Source organism: Symphalangus syndactylus, chromosome 20 (assembly GCF_028878055.3).
Source record: "Symphalangus syndactylus isolate Jambi chromosome 20, NHGRI_mSymSyn1-v2.1_pri, whole genome shotgun sequence".
Taxonomy (NCBI): domain Eukaryota; kingdom Metazoa; phylum Chordata; class Mammalia; order Primates; family Hylobatidae; genus Symphalangus; species Symphalangus syndactylus.
This window is the reverse complement of record NC_072442.2, coordinates 55,452,117-55,477,143: the sequence shown is the minus strand read 5'-3', so window position 1 is coordinate 55,477,143 and position 25,027 is coordinate 55,452,117. Positions and strand designations below refer to the sequence as shown.

Sequence of the window (25,027 nt, the reverse complement as noted above, 5' to 3'; positions counted from 1 at the left end):
ACATTCTGTTGTCCTGAACTGACCTGCATTTGCCTTCTTTACATATTGCTGGTACCTGAAATTTTAAACCCTTATTCCTCACCCTTCTCTCTCATCTCTCCCAAGGCTTCATTACAGCTGTGTCCCATCTTCATCTCCCCCAGATCACATAGTCACAGTCGTCTTTCCCCAGAGAAGGATGGTGGCACATCAGCTACTTTAGTGAGAAGAAATGATCCTTCTGCTCTTCAACTTTCAAAGCTCAAAGTTTCCTTGGGCAATGTCTAGTGTCCCTGTTTCTCCTCTGACAAAGCAGTACAGCTCTTGAGCTTATGTGTGGAACAGAGGTCTGAAAAGACTACCAAACCTTGAAATTCGTAATTCCTGTCACTTTTCCCAAAATGACTATCTGTACGAAATTTTCCCAACATGACTATCTGTACAGAATTCATGTCACCTTTTCCAACATGAGTATCTGTACAAAACTTGTCTGTTCACATGACAAGAGTTTACGTTGGTCTTTTGTTTGCTGTTTATGTTCCACAAAGAGAACATATTTTGGACATCTTGTCACTGTTTTAAAATATCAAAATAGACCAGGCACGGTAGCTCATGCCTGTAATCCCAGCACTTTGGGAGGCAAATGAGGGTGGATGGCCTGAGGTCAGGAGTTCAAGACGAACCTGACCAACATGGCGAAACCCCGTCTCTACTAAAAATGACAAAAATTAGCTGGGCATGGTGGCATGTGCCTGTAATCCCAGCTACTCGGGAGGCTGAAGCAGAAAAATCGCTTGAACCCAGGAGGTGGAGTTTGCAGTGAGCCAAGGTTGCACCACTGCATTCCAGCCTGGGTGACAGAGAAAGACTTGATATGAAAAAAAAAAAATTATATATATATATAACTCACATACTGTAAATTGTAAATAAAATTTCTTATAAAAAGGGGAAAGGTGTATGTTTTTAAAGTATCAAGATATTGACTACAGGATAAAATCTGGAGGAAAAAATAGATGAGAATAAAAAGAAAAGAAAGAACTTGGGAAAATGTCTTCATTTTAATATGCATATATTTAGTATGATTCTGTTTTTTAAAAAATTTAATCCTGAGTTACAAAGCCATAAAAATCTACTTAGTGTTTGTAGTCACTTTATATACATTTTTAACACTTACATATTTGTTAGTTATTTTTTCTTCAGGTAGCGTGAGTCAGATGGTGGTTATAACTTAATTCCATAATCTACCATTGTGTTATAGTTATTGTCTGAGATATAAATTACAGCCATGGCATCTCATATTTTATTTTCCAAAACTCCACAACAATTTAATACTTTATTCGAAATGATTCAACTGGGAGAGTATTAATCAAATATATCACTTGTATAGGGTAAACCTTTATAAGAAAAAACTACCCAGGAATTCTTACTAATCTTGATCTGTTATTTTTTTTCAACTTAGATGTTGAAGCATCTTTCAGTAGAATATTTCCTTTCTAGTTTGCCCTGAATTCTTATCTTGGAATCAGGAATCTTTCAGAGAACATGTGTTCATCTCTGGAGCTTCAAGCCAGCTTGATGTCTCAAAACCTTTTTAAAGTAATTTTCCCGTGATTGCATTCTTTAAGTGACAGAGAATCCTCATTTTTGCTCCTTTTTGCTAACAGCAAAGAGACTTTTAGTTTCCGTTTCTTATAGAGCCTTGCATTCTTCTGTTTTTTCTGCAGATAGCAAAAGAGAAAAGAATAGTGGAGAAAATACTAAATGATTAGATTCTTGACTCTTGACATGAGAATGATGTTCCACTTTCTGTCCTCGCATCAGAGGCTGCAGACTGATGGTCTGAGATCCAGATAGAGCCCTCAGAGCTCTCTTGTTTGGGCTGTACGCTGTTGGCCTGCATGGTTTTTAAAAGAAATTATTTGTTGCCACATTTCACTTGGGAGAGTTCACATGACAATTTCCTCCTTCTCTAGTCAGTTGAAACATCTGGCAACCCACGGCCCAGCTTCCTGCCCACCTCAGCCCCATCAGCTGGAGCTCAAGAACAGCTACTCTCTCTTAGACAAGGCAGGATCCCTCCTACCAAGTTCCCAGCTCCCCCTGCTCCCTCCTGACTTCCCAAGACTGAAGCCAGCCTTGGCTGCTGTTTGTCCTCTTTATTACAGGATTGTTTTTCTTAGAGCTGAGAAATAGTTTTATATTTCCTGTCCCCATTACAAGTAGGAAATAGAGGATCGTGCAGACTAATTTTTAAGATAATGGCCCATTTGATTTATTTTATTTTTTTTTAACTTGCTGGCCTCTATAACCCGTTGAGTTTACAGACTCAGGAGAGGAACCCACTGCTGAGACCTAATTCAGCTACTACTATCTAGCATAATTGGAACCGTCTTTCCAATTATGCCTACTTTTGGTAATTCCCTGCTGATAACACAGCAGCCAGAAATATTTGTATTTCCCCCTAAAGTTTTCTGAGTGGCTTCGTTAGAAGGCCAAATTTTTAAGAAAGCATTCATGAGGAATCTAAATGTTGCCATAAAAATTGTTTTGGGCTTACCAGTGGAGATTTTTGCTATCAGATTTGTTTTTAATCTTACCAGCATGTCTTCTCACTTAGCATACATCACTGGCTTCAGCCAAGAAGGTGAAGATTTCCATACTCAAATTCCCACAGGATAGGCAGGGGACTTAAACCAATGATAGAGACTGTGCTTAAAGGGCAGTGATAGTTATTTTGAAATATATAATATGCAATATATTACTATAATCGCCCCGATTAAACTTCAGGTATCTCACCACAGAAAATCATGAGTAAGTGAGGTGATGGATATGTTAACTAGCTTGATTTAATCATTCCATACTGTGTGTGTGCGTACATGTGTACATATATCCCAACACATCACATTGTACCCATAAACGTATATGATTATGATTTATCCATTAAAAATAACGTTAATTTTTTTAAAAAGACAGCAATAGTGATTGTCATTTGGCTTTAGTGTTTGGAAGACAGTAGAGAAAATGGTGACAAACCGGGGGATGCTTGTCCTATCTGAAGGGGCAGCTGATTCTCAGCTTCAGTCAGCAGTTGACGCATGGAAATGTGGGCCCACTGTCTCCTTGCCTAGTCCTTGGTGCCTTTTCATGACCTCCCTTTTCAAGTGAGGGTATGTAGCTCCCTGGGTGATATTTGTAACCAGCTGTTTTCTCAGTGCTCCCATGGGATCCCCAGGGCTCTACCTGTCTCACATCTCTTTTTCTCCTATTTTCCATCAGGTGGCAGCAGACTTCCAAGTCTTCAGGTTTGTCCAGCAGCTTACAGCCTGCGGGTGCCAAGGCTGATGCCCTCAGGGAAGAAATGGAAGAGGCTGCCAACAGAGTGGAGATTTGCAGGGTACCTGCCCTCTTTGCTCCTCTCTACTGGGACAGGCTGGGGAGCCCTCAGGGATTCCCTTTTTGTTCACTGGAGTTCTCTTAAAACTCTGTCAGTGAGCCTCTAGTTGAACTGAATGTCCCCAAGCCCGCCGGCTAGCATCTCCAAGGAGTCCAGGATGAACCCAAGGAGTTGGGGCTTTGATGGTGACCTAGACAGGGAGGCAGCATTCAGTTATCATTGGTGGGCGTGCATGCTAGGCAAAGAGAAATGACCTTTATTTTTGTGTGACGCTTTTGTAAATCATCTGAGTCCCAAAGAATAAATTCTAGGTGACACAGGACAGTTGAGAATTTGACCATAGATGAGCCTTGACTCACTGTTGATACTTAATTATTTCCTTTTTGGCTGCCTTTTGATATTTTCTGAGTCACTTTATCCATCCTGTGCCTCCTGGAAGACACTTATCTATGAAGTCGAAATGCTAGCCATGAAGAGAGTCACAGAAAAGAAAACTTCCCACTTGTTAAAAGAGAGGACATCGTTCTGAAAACTGCGACTCTGTACTCGTGTAACGATGTCCTCTGTTATGCTCATTCAGATGTTTCCCATCTCCTTTCCTTGCAAATATTTTACAGGACCTAATTAGCAATAGACCATTCGTGATGCTCTGTGTATATGTACATCTCTTTACCTGCATATATGTCAGCTTGGGTTTCTAAGGAAACCAAAACTGTATTTAGACCCAAGGAACAAAAACATCACATTTCTCTAACTATTCTGGGAACCTGTCCTAACCACATCCAGTTTTGAAGGAGAATAACCAGTTTGCCTGTGGACATCTCTGTTCTTCATGGCTCTGTCTAGTCTTAGCTTGTCCATAGGCTTTTTCTCTTACAGCCACCCTGTGCAAGTGGCTTTGACCTTGCATTCAGGTGACATTCAGAATCAGGGAGAATTTCTCTCTAGAATTAGAAACATTGAAAGATTTTTAAAGAATTCATTATCTCCCAGCCTACAGTACTATGGAACCAAGCAGAGTAAGTCTAGTACTTCATATGCCAGATTTTTTGTGAGTGTAGCTGATTTGTCATTTGAACTCCTGCATACATGCCACATATCTGGCATGTGCAGTATTCCTGAAGCATAACTCTTCTCTCCTTCCAATTTCATTTTTACTGTGTATTCTTTTTTTGTTCTTTTCTCTCTCTCTTTTTTTTCTTTTCGAGGCAGAGTTTCGTTCTTGTTGCCCATGCTGGAGTGCAATGGCGCAGTCTCAGCTCACTGCAACTTCCGTCTCTCGGGTTGAAGCAATTCTCCTGCCTCAGCCTCCCAAGTAGCTGGGATTATAGGTGCACACCACCAAGCTTGGCTAATTTCTTTTTGTATTTTTAGTAGAGACGGGGTTTTACCATATTGGCCAGGCTGGTCATGAACTCCTGATCTCAGGTGATCCACCTGCCTCGGCCTCACAAAGTGCTGGGATTACAGGCATGAGCCACTGCGCCTGGCCTACCATCTATTCTTTAACTATCTACCGTGGATCTATGCTCCTCTGTTAAGAATTCTTTTTTCTTTTAATTTCTTTTTCAACAGACGAGAGGGTGGTGGTAAGCAGGGATGCTGGTTGTGAATATCCACGTAGATCAGGATAAAAGTTCAGTAGCTTTATCCATTCCTGTCTAGCTTCTTATATTTGCTATTGTGCCAAAAATATATTCATTTCCTCTTCAAAGATTAGTAGTACATGTTCAGCATAATCAGTTAAAAATACAAAAATATATAAAGAAAAACACTAATATTCTCCCCCTTACTGTCCAGCAACCTTTCTGTTTCCAAACAGGGTAGAAACCTCCTCACCAATATTTGTTAAGACTTCGTTGTGTCAATGCACTTTGTTAGGTGCCAAGCAGCCATAACAGTTATAAAGATAAGGAAGCCAGTGCTAGATAGAACCTGTTATATCATACTCCAGACTTTTCTTCATAATCATACATAGTCATAGATAGCATTCTTCTAGTTATTTATATGTTTGTTTTTGTTTTGTGTTTGTTTTGTTTTGTTTTGTTTTTGAGACAGAGTCTTGTTCTGTTACCCAGGCTGGAGTACAGTGGCATGATCTCGGCTCACTGCAACCTCTGCCTCCTGGGTTCAAGCAATTCTTATGCCTGAGTAGCTGGGACTACAGGTGCACGCCGCCACTCCTGGCTAATTTTTGTATTTTTACTAGAGACAGGGTTTCGCCATGTTGGCCAGGCTGGTCACAAACTCCAGACCTCAGGTGATCTGCCTGCCTCAGCCTCCCAAAGTGCTAGGATTACAGGTGTGAGCTACCACACCCGGCCTATATGTTTGTTTTTAATAAAACAGTCATATTGTTTATATTAATCTACCATTTAATTTTCTCAGTTAACACCACATCCTGAACATCTCTCTAGGTTAGTAGCTGTAGTTCTAACTGTCTTTTTTATTGTTTATTTTTTTTGAGACAGAGTCTTGCTCTATCGCCCAGGCTGGAGTGCAGTGGCGGGATCTCCGCTCACTGCAAGCTCCGCCTCTCGGGTTCACACCATTCTCCTGCCTCAGCCTCCCACGTAGCTGGGACTACAGGTGCCTGCCATGACGCCCGGCTAATTTTTTTGTATTTTTTTAGTAGAGACGGGGTTTCACCGTGTTAGCCAGGATGGTCTCAATCTCCTGACCTCATGATCCTCCCCACCTCGGCCTCCCAAAGTGCTGGGATTACAGGCATGAGCCACTGCACCCAGCCATTAGTCTTTTTTATAAATTGCATGATATTCCACAGTAGGGATACACACACACACACACACACACACACACACACACACATCATGATTTATTTAGCTATTTTCCTATTAATGGATGTTCAAACTGGTGTGTTTTAGTTTTATTTTTTGGCATTCCCAAAAGTGATACAATAAACATATACTTATATGTATATCCTTATACCCTGGTGATTTTTTTTCTATAGGATAGATTCCAAGAAGTGACATTTTTAGGTCAGAGTCTATGCATACATTTTTAAATTTTCATATCTATTGACAGTTTACTTCTCTAAAAAGGAAATTGCATTTTACATTTCAACCAGCAATATATAAAATTGCACATTTTTCTTCATCTTGTAACGTATGTTGCTCCTATTTTCAGTTTTTGCCAATTTGGTGAGGGAAGAAAAACTACCTCTTCACTATTGTGTTCTTAATTTCCCTGAATATAAATGTTGATGAGTATCATGTATTTACTGGACATTGTTCATGTATTTATACACATTCTTAATTTGGTGAATTGCCTATTTGCATTGGCAATTGGCCCAGTATTTCTATTGTTTTTCTAAAATATCAGTTTATAAAAATTCTCTATATATCAGCAGTTTTAAACTTTTTTCTACCTGCTGTGCTGCAGATACCTTTTCCAGTCTGCCATTTGTCTTTTGACTTTATGTTGACATCTGCCATTAAAAATTTAATAATGTGTTTCTTTTGCATGGGAAAAGATCCTGGGTAGCCCTTTGGACATTTGGACATCTTCCACACAAAAGTTAAATGATTTTTCTTCTTTAATTTTAGGTTAATGTTTTAAATTCATTTTATACACCTATTTTATACACTTTAATACATCTGAAATTTATTTTTATATATGATGTGAGGTAGGGGTTTCTTTCTTTTTCTTTTTTTTTCCAGATAGATAGTCAGTTATGCCAGCATCATTTGTTAAATAAGCCACCTTTCCCTGAAGTGAAATTTCACTATCTAATTACTCAAATTTATTTCTGGACTCTATGTTTCATTAATCTGTTTGCCTACACCTGAGACAATAGTATATCGTTTCTATTCTAATGATTTCATAGCAAATATAATCTTCAGTAAGGTAGCCCCCACTCCATTTTTGTAGTTATCTTGGCTAGTCTATTACATCCGTTTTGTTATATGAACTTTGAAATGATCATATCCAGTTCATGAAACCCTACATTGTGCTCAAGGGAGTCTCATTTGTGTGCTGAGCTGATCTCCTTGAGAGTGCTCAGTGCTGGTTTTGTTAAAGTTCTCTTCTGATTATTCTTTTATTTTTACTTTGTTGGTTGCCAACTGTTTTAAATACCTACCTTGGTTTTCCTACCTCCCCTTGCTGGGTTTCCTCGAATGGGTGATTTCCCCTGATCTCTTCATGGTTTGGCAAGTGTTTGGGATCCCCTATATTGTGGCAAACCAGCCAAGTGCAAGTTTGTAGCTGAAAGTTAATGAAGTAGTAATCTGATTCCTCTTTTTTGAGGACCAAGCAGAGCTCCCCAGATCTTTGGGACCCAGAGAGATTTAACCCACTGGGAAAACCAAGTCAAGATGCGTTCCATAAGACAAAACCCACTGAGCCCTTAGGCAGGCTTGCAGGTGCAGCACTGCCTGCCTGTGTTCTTTCAGGAGCCCATCCAAACCCTGCCTTCCTCCGTATTTCAAGATGAGACAAGCCCAACTCTTCACAAGTGGTACTTGCTTTCTCTTTTCTTCCCAAGGCTTTCTATAAAAGACCCCTGAATCAATACATCCAAGGAAGTATAAGTAGTTGGTAATTTTTCAATAAGAGGAGAGAAAGTGAAGAAGGACCTGTGAGCAATGATGTAACAATAGAGAAGACAGTGAATAGAAACCTAATCCACTTGGCGACAGCAGTATCAGTTTTGTTTTGCTTCCTACAGGAGACTGGCTGCAGTCTTAGGATTTTCACTGTAAGGTGACACTTTCCATCATCACCTTTCCTGCTTTTATCTCCCCATATTTCATCACATAAATTCTTTTTTTTTTTTTTTTTGAGATGGTGTCTTGCTCTGTCACCCAGGCTGGAGTGTGGTGGCACGATCTCGGCTCACTGCAAGCTTCACCTCCCTGGTTCATGCCATTCTCCTGCCTCAGCCTCCCGAGTAGCTGGGATTACAGGCGCCTACCACCATGCCTGGCTAGTTTTTGTATTTTTAGTAGAGACAGGGTTTCACCGTGTTAGCCAGGATGGTGTCGATCTCCTGACCTCGTGATCCACCCGCCTCGGCCTCCCAAAGTGCTGGGATTACAGGCGTGAGTCACTGTGCCCGGCCATCACATAAATTCTTATCCTTGCTTCATCCATGTCTCTGTTTTTCTCATTTAGCCTTGTCCTCTCTCTCTTTTAGTTTGTATCTCTTCTTTTCCATTTTATTCTTCTTCAATGTCTAATCTTTCCTTTTGAAAGTCAAACTTGAGTCTGGGAAAGACAACAACAGCAAGACAGATTTCTAGCTCATTTTGTCCTCCCCATAATCTGAAGAGCACATATATTGTTAGACTAAAAGACAACCTTGAGTCTGAACCTACAATTCCTTATTACAAAATTAGTGCCATGTCATGGGAAGTAAATGAGATGCTGGAAGAACCCATGACTACTCTCTAATTTGGAAGGCTGTGGAATGGTTGAGAAGCATTTACATTACTTCAAATCCCTTCTGCCAAAAGTATCTAGCCCAGCAAACCTATAAGCAAGCATGGCCACACCCAGTGGGAAGCCAACTGGTGGCAGAGCTTCCACTGGTGTGGATTTTTCTGAAACACGGCTGGGACCTTCCTTGGCATGTTAGGCAGGAGTACCACAAGGAGGCTGGACACAGCCAGATCATTTACCTAACATGGAGGACAGAAGACATCACGTACAAAGATGTTCTTTGGTCTGTTAGCTTCAACAAATTCAAATAATTTTTATTATGATTTCTGAAGTTGACTACAGGCATCCTCTATGGCCGCAGCCCCGCAGGTTCTGAGTCACTAAATTTATATCAGACAGAACTTAGGTCTGAGAAGATTCTATCAGAGTGGGCAGGAGGGGCAGGAAAGAGATGCTTACCATTTTAAGGTCAAAAAATAGTCCTGAATAGATTATTTTTCTATGTTGAAGATAATAATAAAGTACTCAAAAATAGAACACTTTAAAAAAATATTTACTTATGATAACAATAAATTTCAGACAACATGTATTGGTGCCTCAAATACGATTAAAGGGCATATGGGCTGGGTGCGGTGGCTCACGCCTGTAATCCCAGCACTTTGGGAAGCTGAGGCGGGTGGATCACCTGAGGTTAGGAGTTCGAGACCAGCCTGACCAACATGGTGAAATACTCTACTAAAAATAAAAAAATTAGCTGGGTGTGGTGGCTCATACCTATAATCCCAGCTACTTGGGAAGCCAAATAAGGAGAATCACTTGAACCTGGGAGGTGGAGGTTGCAGTGAGCTGAGATCGCAACATTGCACTCTAGCTGGGGCAACAGAGTGAGACTCCATTTCAAAAAAAAAAAAAAAAGAAAGAAATCAAGGGAATATGGATTTTAGGCACCAATAGATAAAGGTGAGATAAAATTGTCAAGTAAAGAGGAATGAGAACTGAATGAGATTAGGAAATATTTTTTAAGTAGAAAAATAATGCAGGTATGGAATTGATTTTAGTAAACAACAGAATTGACACTGCAGAAAGGTGAGCCAATGATGTAGAGAAAAATTTGAGAATTTCTTCTAGAATGTTAAGGTGAGAGCCAAAAAGAATGAAAGAAAATATGGCAGATGTTGAAGATAATGGAAAACCAATGTACAGATAATAGGGGATACTGAAAAATAAGCAAAACAAATCAGAAGAACATAGAAAAATAAAATTGACTTGCATCAAAGATCTCAATCTCAAATCTGTGATTCTGAAAAACAGAGATTTTGCACTTTTTTTTACCTTTGAAATGATTTTTTAAACAAACCTTCTGAAATCAGTAAACTTTATTTTTTAGAGCACTTCTAATTTTGCAGCAAAATTAAGTGGAATATAAGGAGGCCTCCCATATAGGTCATTCCCCCACAAACATATACAGCCTCCCCCAATGCCAACATCACACACACAGTGGTAGAGTCTGTTACAATTGATAAACCTGTATTGGTGCATCATTGTCTTCCGTAGTTCATAGTCTACTTAGGGGTTCACTCCTAGTGTTGTATATTCTGGGGGCTTTGACAAATGTATGTGAATGTATCCACCATTATAGTATCCTAGAGAATAATTTCATTGCCCCCAAGTCCTCTGTGCTCGTTCTATTTATTCCTCCCTGCTGACCCTTGACAACCACTGATCTTTTTATTGTTTACATGGTTTTGTCTTTTCCAGAAAGTCATATAGCTGGAATCCTACAGTATGTAGCCTTTTCAGACTGGCTTCTTTCACATAATAATATGCATTTCAGTTTCCTTCAAGTCTTTTCATGGCTTAACAACTCATCTCTTTTTAGCCCTGAATAATATTTCATTGTCTGGATATACCACAGTCTATCCACTCGCCTACTGAAGGACATTTTTGTGGCTGCCAAGTTTGGGCAATTATGAACAAAGATGCTGTAAACATCCACATGCAAGCTTTTATGTGACATACGTTTTCCATTCATTTGGGCAAATGCCAAAGAGCATAATTGCCCGATCATATGGTGAGAGTATGTTTAGTTTTGTAAGAAACTGTCATACTGTCTTCCAAAATGACTATACTCTGCATTCCCACCAGCAATATATGAGAGGTCCTGTTGCTCCACATCTGTGCCTGCATTTAGTGTGGTCAGTGTTTTGGATTTTGGCCATTTCAGTTGCAGTTCTGATCCTTGTTCAGTCTGTTTTTTGCCTTTTACTGTGTTTGTAATTTTTTGTTGAAAGGTAGACATGATGTATTATAAAAGAAACAGCAGTAAATAGTTCTTTGGTGATGTGGTAAGGTGTGGGAGAAGGGGAAGCATTCATAGTGCTATGATCGGTCTCTTTCTTTTGGTGAGCCTGTGCCTTAGAGCTGTGAATTTCACCAGTGCCTCTCATTTGGTTGTTGTTTTAATTGTTATTATTCCTTTCTTAGGTGGGACAGAATGGCTAGAGGGGGTTGGAGTTGAGTATTTCTCTTCCTCTTGGTAGGTTAGGCAATTTTAAAAGCCCAATAGTTTAGGCTTGGGTGAAATAATTTCTCGTTAGGGGAGACCTTGTTAAGAATGGAGTACTCTAGTATATTTCAAAATGGCTACTTTTTTCCTCCTGGTTCTGAAAGCAGGAGAGGATTTTTGTCTGAAATTTCCTGTGAGAACCTGGTCTTAGAGCTCCTGGAGGTAAAAGTGGGTCCCCCTGGAGGATTTAACTTTCAGACTTGTCCACACTGGGCGTCCATCAGTTCGTCAATTACAGTACTGGTTTTCCTGCCCCAGTACTGATTTCCGCAGAGGTTTCTGCTGGTAGCTTTCTACTTCAGTGAGTTATAATTCTTGTGTTTGCCTGCCTGTGTCTCCAATTTTCAAGGCAGCAGTTTGCTCTGTGAACTCACTTCTCTGCCAAATCTAAGAGTTATTGAGTTTCAGTTTGTTCAGCTTTTTACCTTTTAGTACTGACTTCAAAGCCCTCTACGTGCTGGACCAGAAACTGGAAGTCAACAATAAAAATCAAGGTGTGCCTTTCACCAAGAAAAATTATTTAAAAGATCAGTATTTATAAATATCTTGGAGGCTTTTTTAAACAACAGAATATTTAAAATTCTACCATTGGCCAGGCGTGGTGGCTCACACCTGTAATCCCAGCACTTTGGGAGGCCGAGGTGGGCGGATTGCCTGAGGTCAGGAGTTCGAGACTAGCCTGACCAACATGGTGAAACCTTGTCTCTTCTAAAAATACAAAAATTAGCTGGGTGTGGTGGCACATCCCTGTAGTCCCAGCTCAGGAGGCTGAGGCAGGAGAATCGCTTGAACCTGGAAGGCAGAGGTTGCAGTGAGCCAAGATTGTGCCACTGCACTCCAGCCTGGGCGACAGAAAAAAAAAAAATTCTGCCGTAAAATCATGAGCTATTTATTCTACCACAAACTCATGAATTGTAAAATATTGCTAACAAGATTTGACAAGAAGACAATCTTTGACAATATAATGATAAGAAGACATTATAAAATTGAGAGTTATTTCTAGATGAGAAGAGTTAATATTATAAACATTTTGAATTTCCCAGAATTAATTTGATTAATACAGTAGTAAGTAGATATAATTGTAGTAAATTTTTCAAAGAATGAAAAAAGATTTCAAAAGTTAATATGGAAGAATTACTAGAGCTTTGAATTACTAGTTCTTAAGACACATTGTACAGTCACATGATTATATAGATCAGTAAAAAAAAGACATTCCAGCATGAAGAAAATCCAAATACAGTGTGATTTCATCTGATAAATAAGACATTTTCATACCATAGCGTGGTCTGCTCAATTCATGAACAGTTCCTGGGACATTTGGTTAGCTATATGTTAAAAAAAAAAGAAACAGCTGCCTGGTGGGATTACAGGTTAATTTGGTTACTTTTTTATTTTTCTGAGTGTGGATTAGTTGTAAAATCAGAAAACATGATTTTTCAAAATGCATTAAATTCTGTTGATTAATGATGAAAGGGTTTTTTATCTTTATAAAGAAAATTTGCTAATGATTTAGATAAATGAGAATTTGATTTATAGTTTCCTTACTTGAAGTGTGTTTTTTTTTGCAATCCATATTGTTAGCTTAACAGCACAGTAATCCAGTCATGCCTTTAAAAATCCTTTCTTCTTCCTGAGAGCACATATAGATTTTTGTAGGGTCATCTGTTAGAGAAGCGCAGATGCCGAGATGTTGAAGGTGTATTTGATGCAACGTTTAGCCCTTCAGGGCCTTCCTTCCTTTCCTCTGTCTACTGAGCCATTTGTATCACTTAACTCTTTGTTTTTCTCCGACTTGAAATGTCCTCCTCCAGCTGCCTGGCTGGTGATGGACGTCTCCTCAGCAAAGCTGCTGCAGGGAAGACAGACAGGGTTGATTCCCACCTTGGCAGACTACAAAAGCATTCATTTAAGGGACCTCAGCTGAAACGGAGCCGAGGTGATCTTTGAGCCCATTTTATTATTCTTTGAGAAATTTACCATCCTTGAGCCTTGATTTTTTTTTTCATTTGTTCATTCAGCAAAAAGTTGTGGTGCCCCTACTGTGCTAAACACTTTGAGACAGTGGGTGACAGACAGATAAGATCCTTGAACTCTTGCTACCTACGGATCTGAAATTGGAAATTCAATACTTAACCTAAGAGAGTTAGAGGAGAATTCCTTGTAACATTGTGCCTGGCATCTAGACCCAATGAATGTTAACTTCTTTTTTTTTTAATTTTTTTTTTTTATTTTGAGACAGAGTCTCACTCTGTAGCCCAGGCTGGAGTGGAGTGTTGTGATCTTGGCTCACTGCAAGCTCCACCTCCTGGGTTCATGCCATTCTCTTGCCTCAGCCTCCAGAGTAGCTGGGACTACAGTCGCCCACCACCACGCCTGGCTAATTTTTTGTATTTTTTAGTAGAGATGGGGTTTCACCGTGTTAGCCAGGATGGTCTCAATCTCCTGACCTCGTGATCCGCCTGCCTCAGCCTCCCAAAGTGCTGGGATTACAGGCGTGAGCCACCACGCCCGGCCAATGAATGTTAACTTCTTTTACTCTTTCTTTATTCTGTGAAACTGGACCAAGCATAGCATTGTCTAATCTGTACTTCAAGCTCTCTAGAGAACACACTTCCTCTTTTAACTCTGTGACTCTGTTCTGTTGCCTTGTGTACAAGAACTCTTGAATGATGTTCTCAGCAATTGCTTGCCTGTCACAGATACTGAAAACGAAACAGATTGCTCCTGCACATCCCAGTGTTCTTAATGAGAATAGGCTTAATTAGCAGCTAGAGAGACTGAGGGTTATGGGGTTGGTGCAGATTGCTTGAGGTTTCATGAAAGAGCCTCTTCTTGAAGCATATAGTTACCTGCTTTCATGAGTTCAGCATCTAGGTCAGCTTTCTTGTGCTGTTGCCATGTTTGCCCCAACCTGACCACGTAGGCTCTTCTCTCCTCAACTAAGTGCCTCTTCTAAGGATCTCCAGCCTAGAGCAGCTGCACAGGGAGGAACCTTAGAGATCGTATGACTTGAGCAAGCAAGTTCGGATAAGTGACATGCACAAAAATACGGTTAATGACAGAGTCTACATTCTGCTCAAAATGTACTTCTATTATGCCAGGCTATGAGTGATTCCATAGAACTGAAAGCTGTTCTCCTTGGAGGACAAAACATTCCAGATTTCAATGCAGCATTGGGTCACCCAATCTCATGGACAACTGAATATAGTGAAGGACTGATAACACCATTAGATTTGTGTGCAGTATTGCATGAGTCCAGATTTTGCCAAGTTTTGAGTCAGCAATCCTTTCCCTGTGCACCTGTCTTATCCAAGCTTCCTCCAAATTGGTGCATTTCCATCTCTTTCCCATATGCTTGTGATCAACCAATCAGTATGGAGTCAGTATTGAGAATGAAGGGAAGCAGACCAATGGAATGATCAAAGAGAAGAAATGGCATTATCAAAAGAGCAATAGCACAATGTGTACTTGGAGCTTGCTTCAGAATAGGGGCACAAGCCGTAGAGATGGATGGAACTAATTTGCACATCACTCCTCTACACCAGCTTTGACTTTAACTCTAGCTGTGGTCCAAATGTCAAAATCTCTGGGGAAATGACTGACGCAGGTGTTCTTTACAAACTTACGCATTTTTCAGAGCTGTGGTTGACAAATATGGAAATGCCCATGGAAAGTTTGTATCATATCAAGTATTAAAAAGGAGATTAAGCAGTGTTTAAGGTTCTTTCTCCTATGATGTGTTGACTTATGCATTAGCCACTCTCCATTGGTTTATGTTTTACCTTGGTTGTATATTTTACTTTGCACAGGACCAGCTGTCAGCTGACATGTACAGTTTTGTGGCCAAAGAAATTGACTATGCAAACTACTTTCAAACGGTAAGTGCCCAGAAAGGTGAGATTGCTTAAAGGCTGTTCGTAGGAGAAGGGAATGTGGGCATGGAATTAACAGTCCCTTAGTTGATCACATCATAGAAAAAGGTGGGAGCTTTGACCATTTTACTAGTAAATAAATCCTGCCATGCTCCTGATATGGATTTCTCCAAAAACCTTAGAATAAAACTCAATCCCATCCCTCAGGATTATTGCAATTCAGTCCACTGATTCTCAGCCAGGAATAATTTTGTTCCTTCCCTTGGTGGGCAGTTGGCAATATCTGGAGACATTTTTGATTATCACAGTTGCGGAGGGAGGTGCTACTGGCATTTAGAGGGCAGAGGCCAGAGATGCTTGTAAATATCCTACAGTGCACAAGACAGCCCTCACACCAGTGAATTATCCAGTCCAAAATGTCAGTAGGGCTGACATTAAGAAACTGTGGTCTGTGCTAACAAGGGGCTTGAGAAAAATAGGAAGGCACTTCCTTCCCCCTACACATTTTCTTTTTTAATCTAGATTTTTATGAAAGGCAGTGACTGATAGGTATATGATGATTGATGTGGCCTGTTGGCCTGCCTCTCACCAATCAAAGTGATTTAGACAGTAAGAAACAGGATCTGAGTCATCTAAACTTGAATAAACTGGTACAAATAATTAAGACCCAGGTTGTTTACCAGGGTAAATGCAAAGCAAGTCAAAAAACTTCGAGAGAGAAATAAAGTTCAAAATAAAAAAAAATCAGTTATGCTCACCTGCTTTAAAGTTGGGAATAAAAGGCTAAGACCTAAAAGCTCTTGATTTATAATCGGGGAAGGAAAGGAATGATAAGGAAGGAAGGTAAGGAGAGGAAAAACAAGAAATTCTGCAAAGTTTAAAATGCTTTGATAAGTATGGCCAAACAACTGTGGGCTGTTAGCAATTTTCCAACATTTCATTAGTGGTTCAGAATGCAGAGAAGCCCCTTCTACTGGAAAAGGAGTTGATATGCATTACTTCCAACTTGGAAAGTTTATTTAATTAATTTGTTTATTTTTATTTTTTGAGATGGAGTCTCGCTCTGTTGCCCAGGCTGGAGTGCAGTGGCGTGATCTCAGCTCACCACAACCTCCACCTCCTGGGTTGAGATGATTCTCCTCAGCCTCCCGACTAGCTGGGACTACAGGTGCATGCCACCATGCCTGACTAATTTTTGTATTTTTAGTAGAGATGGGGTTTCACTATGTTGGCCAGGCTGGTCTGGAACTCCTGACCTCGTGATCTACCTCACCTCAGCCTCTCAAAGTGCTGGGATTATAGGCATGAGCCACTGTGCCTGGTGGAAAGTTTATTTTAAAGTAGTAGAATTTTTTCAGGTGTATTCCATTGGTTGTATTCATGAAGGTAATATTTAATTTTAGAAACTCAAAGACATTGGAGTTTTACTGATGACCTCATTGACATTCCAAGCTTTACTAGACAGCCTAATTGTCATTCGGATACCAATTATTTCAATATTCTGATTTTTAAAAAAGTTCGTATTAGTTTTACTTTAATTTTACTTAGGGATGTTAGTGTCCACCCTCCACAACAAGCCTTCAAACAGATTAATTTCCTCTCTTTTCCTTATACATGCCCAGTTTTGGGGAAGGGATAGGAGGAGTCAGTAAACAAATGAAGTAACTAGTGTTCATGAGTTTCATCTGCTCTTATCAACATGTTGGCCACTTTTAATTAATGGGATAGTCAAAATACAATACTTTGAAGGAATTTGTTCTTTGGACTGCATCGTTTTCACCAAAGCAATCTCACCTCCAGGGTATTTGAAGAAGATTGCAGATCAAGCCACACGTTTTCTGATCAGTTATATGTTAAACTAACTTTGCAGAAACAAAAGATGTATACAAGTTAATGACATTTAACTCGTACATATCTCATAAGTAAATTATTTTTCATATGTATTTCAACAAATTTGTTTCTATTTTAAGAGATGGGGTTTTGCTATGTTGCCCAAGCTGGTCTTGAATTCCTGGGCTCAAGTGATCCTCCAGCCTCAGCCTCCTGAGTAGCTGGGATTACAGGCATGAGCCATCACACCTGACTCAGTAAATGTATTTCTAAATGTGTTTTCCATTTCCATTTGCTACAGTTGCCCCTTTCTTTGTTGCCTTTTGCACTGAGGATGGGGTTCTAGAGGAAGAAGGGTGGTGATAAAACCAAGCTCTGTAAGCCACGTTCCAGCTCTGAAGAGCTCCCCCTATTCCTGTCTGGTTCCCCTGCTTCCCAAATTTCCACGTTGTTATGGAGGCTAAAGAGGAAGCATGCTCATTATTTTAGGTAGATTGGAGGAGGGAATGGGTGACTACCTCCTTCCCCATGTGGAAGAACCTTTCTGCAAAATGCTTTGCATGCCATGGCAGCCTGTGTCCTTGCCCCTAGCTAAGGGTGATGCTTGCCTTGTGTCTTCTCAGCTAATAGAAGTGCAAGCTGAATATCACAGGAAGTCCCTGACACTATTGCAGGCTGTATTGCCTCAGATCAAAGCACAACAGGGTAAGTGCAGGCCTTCCCTGGAGAAGGGAGGGCTGGGGAGCCTGCTTGCCTTCCCGGATGAGATGAATTCCTTGTATGTCATTGGCCCTTACACTCTGCCCAACAGGATCACCGTAGATGAGCCTTTTGGACTTACTTCCAAACTGGTGCCTTGAGTCGGGGGTGCGTAGGGGTGCCCGTAGAACATTAACCCCAGTGGCCCTGGACGCAGTTGGCTGGCCATCCCCCACCCCCCCACCTCCAGTCCTCCTGTCATCCCTAAAACCACAGAATGGAGGCTCAATTGGGCCTCCCTCTCTTTGGTAATCTTAGGAGAATCTGGACGACAAAGGAAAGTGAGATTCCAGCATGAGTGACCTTGGCGAACAGCTGACTGACTCTTTCTCACTCCTCCCCTCAGAGGCCTGGGTGGAGAAGCCTTCCTTCGGGAAGCCGCTAGAGGAGCACCTCACCATCAGTGGCCGGGAGATTGCCTTCCCCATCGAGGCGTGTGTGACCATGCTGCTCGAGTGTGGGATGCAGGAGGAGGTAGGGCTGAGCACGGCCACACGCCACCCCGGGCAGATCTCCTCTTCCATGAGACAGAGCTTACAGGATCCTCCCTCCTGTGCCATCTCCACTCCGGCCCCCACGAGTCCAAATGGCTTAAGACAGTGGCTCAGACCCATCTTCTGCAGAACACAAATTAATCCTGCCTTTTACCATGAGCCTTCATTTGACAAGAAGAGAGAATTGTGATGGCCATGAGGAACGGATGGCCATATTCTAGCCATTCTTTCCCCCGGTTTAACATGTTTGGATAATTTGGGCATTCTGCTGCTGCTATTTTTTTTTTTTCTTTTTTGAGACAGAGTCTTGCTCTGGTACAAGCCTGGAGTGCAGTGGCGCGATCTTGGCTCACTGCAACCTCTGCCTCCCGGGTTCAAGTGATTCTCCTGCCTCAGCCTCCTGAGTAGCTGGGACTACAGGCGTGTGCCACCACGCCCAGCTAATTTTTTTGTTTGTTTTTTTTTTTTTAGTAGTGATGGGGTTTCACCATGTTGGTGAGGATGGTCTTGTTCCCTTGACCTTGTAATCCACCCGCCTCGGCCTCCCAAAGTCCTGGGATTACAGGTGTGAGCCACGGCGCCTGACCCTGCTGCTGCTATTATTACTCCTTCTCCTTCTTTCTCCTCCTCCTCTTCATCTTCCTTCTCCTCTTCTTCTGCCTCTTCCTCTTGCTTAATAAGTTACCTAATTTTAGGTAATTTTAAAGGTTAAGGCTCTCAAACTTTTTTATCGTAACTCTTTTATAGAGATCCTGAAAATATGATTGATAGATATATTAGAAAGTACTTTTTAAGAGCCACATGTAAAAAATGTCTATGAGAAATTTTTTTTTTTCTTTCTGAGACGGAGTCTCACTCTGTCACCCAGGCTGGAGTGCAGTTGCACGATCTCGGCTCACTGCAACCTCCACCTCCTGGGTTCAAGCGATTCTCCTGCCTCAGCCTCAGAGTAGCTGGGATTACAGACATGTGCCACCATGCCTGGCTAATTTTTGTATTTTTAGTAGAGACAAGGTTTCACCATGTTGGCCAGGCTAGTCTTGAACTCCTGACCTCAAGTGATCTGCCCACCTCCGGCCTCCCAAAGTGCTGGGATTACAGGCATGAGCCACTGCACCTGACCCAAGAAGTTCTTGATAAGTGTTGTTTTTTTGCTGTGTAAATCATTTCCTGGGAGATAGATCTCATCTTTGGTTTCTTCCATAGACTATTTTAATATCTTTACTCCATCTTCCTTTGATCTGATTAGCCAATCAGTATTTATTTAGGGCATGCTGTACATGTTTTATTGAGCAAAGTATGAAATAGTAAGATAGGAGACTTATAAACTTAGTGCCGGAGATGAGGCTAGCATCTCTCAGTTAAGCCTAATTCATCCAGAACAGTCTGTAAGTCTCTAAGGGAGCACTAAGTTATATGGGACAAAGTAAGGGCTATGGATGAGAAGGAAGCCAGTGAGCATGCGGGTGTATGTGGCATGCTTCCTGTAGGCCAGCCTGTTCTAGATGCTGGAAATTCGAAAAGCAATGGGAATAAATGTGTATTTTTAACACATTTTATGTGCCAGGCATTTGCATGTTTGTTATCAAATTTTTAGCTTAGCTTAGCTTAGCTTATGAGACAGGGTCTTGCTCTGTTGCCCAGGCTGGAGTGCAGTGGCGCGATCTTGGCTCACTGCAACCTCTGCCTTCCAGGTTCAAGCGATTCTCCTACTTCAGCCTCCCAAGTAACTGGGATTACAGGCTCCCAGAGTCTGTAATGGAATTTCAGCATGCTAGCCAGGCTGGTCTTGAGCTCCTGACCTCAGTTAATCGGTCCACCTCGGCCTCCCAAAGTGCTGAGATTATAGGTGTGAGCCACCGCACTGGGCCTCAATTTAAAACCGAAAAGGTCTCTACCATCCCTGAGAGAGAGTTTCATGGAAGAAGATGAACTGGACCTTTAATTTCCCTATGATTTTTTTAAAAAAATTATGGAAAACCATAAATGCATAAAGATAACATAATAAGCCTTACCACTCAGTTTATGGGCAATCTTGTTACGTTTCTGCCTTCATTTCCTGCCCCCAGCCCCTGCCTTGGATATTTTGAAGTACATCCCAGACATTATATCATTTCATTTATAATACTTTAGTATGTATCTCTATAAGATAGAGGATGTTTTAAAATATAATTTTTGGCTGAGCACAGTAATTCACACCTGTAATCCCAGCAGTTTGGGAGGCCGAGGTGGGAGGATCACTTGAGCCCAGGAGTTCAAGACCAGCCTGGGCAACATAGTGAGACGCTCTCTAAAAATAAAAAAGAAAAAGAAATTAGTTAAAAAATATAATAGGCCAGGCTCGGTGGCTTACACCTGTAATCCCAACACTTTGGGAGGCTGAGGAGGGCAGAGCACCTGAGGTTAGGAATTCGAGACCAGCCTGGCCAACATGGTGAAACCCCGCCTCTACTAAAAATGCAAAAATTAGCTGGGCATAGTGGCATGCGCATCTGTAATCCCAGCTACTCAGGACGCTGAGGCAGGAGAATGGCTTGAACTGGGGAAGCAGAGGTTGCAATGTGCCGAGATGACGCCACTGCACTCCAGCCTGGGCGATAAAGTGAGACTCTGTCTAACAAACAAACAAAAAAAAGTATTATTATACCCAAAAAGTAACAGTAACCTATTAGTATCATCAAATATCTAATCAACATAAACTAGTTCTCGAAAAGCAGTACCTTTGATGTCTCCCAGCTCCCGTCTCTGCCCTTTCTGGGCTATTCCATTTCTCAACAGAACTGGCTCTCACACTTGCATTTTTCCCCGTTTTGTGTCAGCTCTTTACTTTTAGTAACAAATAGGTTCAAGTTTCCCCTAGCCTAAAAAAATATATCTCTTTTCAACCCAACCACAGCCTCATGTGTCTTCCCAATCTCTTTGGTTTTGTTTTTTATGCTACCCAATTTCTTAAAATAGCTCTCAACATTTGCAGCTCCTGCATCCTTGCTACCATCTACAGATCTTCCTCTGGTGTTGCTTTGCCCCTGTCACTGGGCTAAAGCTGTCCTCCGGGATCCCCAGGGACCCCCAGATTGCCAAATCCTTCTTGGCCGCAGTGCTGCTTGGTGTTCCTAATGTAACCATCCTCAAAACTTCTAGTTCCTTTGGCCCTCTGGTTCCCTCTGGCCTCTGACCACAGGGGCATGAGGGTTCTCTGTTTAGCACCATGGCCCCCTCTGGCCTCTGACCTAGGAGCATCAGGGTCCTCTGTTCAGCACCATGGTCCCCACCCTGCCCTGCTAGAGCTGCTCCTCAACCTCAGTGAGGGTTCCCCCTGTGAAAAGGCTTCACTCGTGCTCACTGCCATCCATCAACATTTCCATGCAAACTTTCCTCTAACACCCCTGAAACAGGACTCATTAGCTAATATAACAATCCCCTCCTCCACTTAGTTTTTATGCTTTGCTCAGTTGCACAATCAAAAATCTAAAGGCTTGTCTGTGACAGCTCTGTTTCCTTCTCTTTGGCATTGTCCATCACCAAATCCTATTGGCTCTTCTTGCATGGCAAGGGCATGGTTTTATGAAGATCTGAGGGACTTCTTTCATGTATTGTGCGGCGTGCTGTCTTTGTGGTAGCAGCCTTACTGATACACTCGTCCAAACATGTTCGTGTAGCTTCCTCACATATGTGCCCAAAGAGCTTTGCACATCTGTTTATCTGATGTACCCTATATTGAGAAGGGAGTTAGTGATCCTAGCAAGGCATAAGCTCAGTATTCCAGGGTAGGAACACTTTTTCTAAAGGAAATTGGAAGTCTATATGGCCATAAAAGATTAAAGGAGCAAGGACTGTTCTGCCTGCTTGTTTATCAGCCTGTGGGTTGCATTACAGAATGCAAGGAACTAAGATGAAACAGAAACCGATAGGTCTTTAACCCATGTGTCACTTACTTGTGACGTGAAGGTTTCTTTCCAACTCTGACCTGCATTCATCTTCTCCTCCACACAGCCCTCTCCTCTTCTCTTTCACTTCATAGCTCCCTTTCACTCTCTAAGGTGCAGTGGTTCACTTGGAAGAAGTGGCAGTGATTTGAAAATAACTCTTGAGAACGGAATACAGAAGAATGGAAGCAGGCAACCTCACAAACCACCCCACCCAGTCTGCCCTTCCCCTGAAGACATAGACTTTATTTGATTCTGAAAGTATAGGCCGGGCACTGTGGCTCACGCCTATAATCCCAGCACTTTCGGAGGCTGAGGCAGGTGGATCACCTGAGGTCAAGAGTTCAAGACCAGCCTGGCCAACATGGTGAAACCCCATCTTTACTAAAAATACAAAAAAATTAGCTGGGCGTGGTGGCGGGCGCCTGTAATCCCAGCTACTTGGGAGACTGAACCCGAGAATTGCTTGAACCCGGGAGGCAGAGGTTGCACTGAGTCAAGATTGGGCCACTGCACTCCAGCCTGGGCAACTGAGCCAGACTCTCTCTCAAAAAACAAACAAAAACAAAACAAAAAGTATAGCCCTGGTGCTTCCCAACACACACACACATACACACACACATCACCCTATAGACGTTCTCACATTCAACTTGCCAGGCTGACCAGGTCTTTGTCGAATTCTTCTCCAAGCTTTATCTTACACACACAAGAACAAGGTGTCTAAGTGCCCAAGATTCATTTATCCAGTAAATAGTTACTGAGCCAGTGTGATGAGCCACCCCTGCCCGAGGCTGGGGGGATACAACAGTGGGTAAAGCCAGTTCCTGTTCTGAAGTTGCTTATGTGCAAAGAGGGAGATATTTGAGAAAGCAGGTGACTAGGGGATTGGGAAATGGTGTTGGGCAAATGCATCTAAGAGGCTTTGGAGAAAAGAAGCAGGCTGTTGTGGGGTCTCCGCGCTTTGCTGTCGTACCTTGGAGTTGCTGTGCACTGACCCTCTGTCCTGTTGGTAGGGACTCTTCCGAGTAGCCCCCTCTGCCTCCAAGCTGAAGAAGCTGAAAGCGGCCCTGGACTGCTGCGTGGTGGATGTGCAGGAGTACTCGGCAGACCCCCACGCAATTGCAGGTGGGCACCTCTCAGCGCTCCTGTGTGCCATGGAGGCTCACAGGGAAGGGGTGGGTGGGGAGGCTGTGTGGCTACAAGTCCGGGACGCTGGAGCCAGTGGCTGCCCGACGCACTTCAGATGTGCCCACTCAGTGCCCAGTTTCAGGGCTGGGTGCTCTGGCCCCTTGAAGGAAGGCCTCCCCGCATGCCAAGGGAAGACGAGGTAATTGTGGGAAGTAAGAGGGGCCAGATCCCCTGTCAGAGCCTCACACCCATTTCCATAGGAAGCTACCATTTGCTGTTGACATGGTGGTCAGGAGGCCCATCCCCAGAGGGAACCCACATGGGCAGTGCTGGCTGGTGGGTCTTGCCTCTGCCGCATCCTAACAGTTCACAACCAATATTTCATTCATGCCTAGGAGCTTTGAAATCTTACCTCCGAGAGTTGCCAGAACCTCTTATGACCTTTGAACTCTATGATGAGTGGATCCAGGCTTCCAAGTGAGTACCCCTTGTTTTGGAATGTCCTGTGAGTTACAGTTTATTTGGAAGTGTGTGCTGAAATTATAGAAGCATGTAACCTATGATCTCACAACCCTGTTTCTTGATCTCTGCCATGAAGGAGTGCTTATACATTTGCCCAAGGAGGCAGGTCCAGGGGTATTGATGGTAGCATTATCTGAGATAGCAGAAGCCTAGAAGTCACTAAAGATTCATTGGAGAAGGGGGTTGGGAAGTGGCTAAGTAAACTGTGGAGTGTCTGTACCATCGCACACTCTGGAACAATTAAAAAATAGGTAGAGTTATTCATGCTAACATAAATAGATATGAAAGCAAGTTAACAAGGACTCCTATGACATTCTATTGTTATAAAAAGGACAATAAACACCCAGCACACTTAAAACAATAGAATTTTAAAAGGGCCTATATTTGTGTGTAAGTATATGAAAGAAAGTTCTGGAAGGGCTCACGTAGGCTGACAGCAGTGATTCCTTCTGGCCAGAAAAGTAGGACAAGTGAGTGGGCATAGGGTCTTTACCCTCATCTATAATAGCTGAATGTATTTTAACAGTAAGTAATAATGAACTTAAAGGGAGGTCACGTGTCATGACACGTGGGCAGCAGCCTCTCTCTCCCCTCCTGAAGATGCGCCCAAGGGAGAGGCCGTAGCCCAAAGCCGGGCGCACGGCTGTAGCAGTGTGTGAGGAAGAGTACGGCTGCATGGAGCAGGCCAAGCCGCTAGCCCTGACACACGCTCTGGCTATGTGTGGTTTTTGAGTCCTGTCTTATTTCCTCAGTTATGCATACATCAGGATGGCATTGTATGTTCTTTTGGGCATAGGTAAGAGCTGTCTTAAGTAAATAGTATTGTTTGGAGGAATGTACTTTTACTGAGCGAATGGACCCCCCACACAACAGCAGGGTGGGAGAATTGCTACCAGCACAAAGGTAGTGGAGATGAGGGTAGAGATAGTCTAGGTGGGAGATGAAGGAGGGAGAAGAATGTTTTCTGAGAGCAGGACTAGAGCAAATAGCCACCTTAGCTAGGGGCCTGTGGAAGGAAATGATTTCTAGAGATTTCTAGTCATGGGATTTAGTTGTTGGTGTGTTTCTCAACAACACCATGAGAAACAGGTGTGGTTTCTCATCACCTGTCAGAAACAACAGTGGAATATGTGTCTGATGCTGCTCCTTCTACT

General features: G+C 42.2%; 1 protein-coding gene across 4 annotated transcripts in view; it reads left to right on the top strand.

Annotated features, from left to right (window-relative positions):
• ARHGAP44 (Rho GTPase activating protein 44) overlaps positions 1 to 25,027 on the top strand; it is a 201,335-nt gene that overhangs the window by 135,903 nt on the left and 40,405 nt on the right. For all 4 annotated transcript variants that reach the window (XM_055258708.2, XM_055258706.2, XM_055258705.2 and 1 more), the window contains exons 7-12: positions 3,256 to 3,373; positions 15,152 to 15,220; positions 17,668 to 17,749; positions 18,150 to 18,277; positions 23,237 to 23,348; positions 23,747 to 23,828. In XM_055258708.2, coding sequence (XP_055114683.1) covers positions 3,256 to 3,373; positions 15,152 to 15,220; positions 17,668 to 17,749; positions 18,150 to 18,277; positions 23,237 to 23,348; positions 23,747 to 23,828 — 591 coding nt within the window. The remainder of the gene's footprint in view (positions 1 to 3,255; positions 3,374 to 15,151; positions 15,221 to 17,667; positions 17,750 to 18,149; positions 18,278 to 23,236; positions 23,349 to 23,746; positions 23,829 to 25,027) is intronic.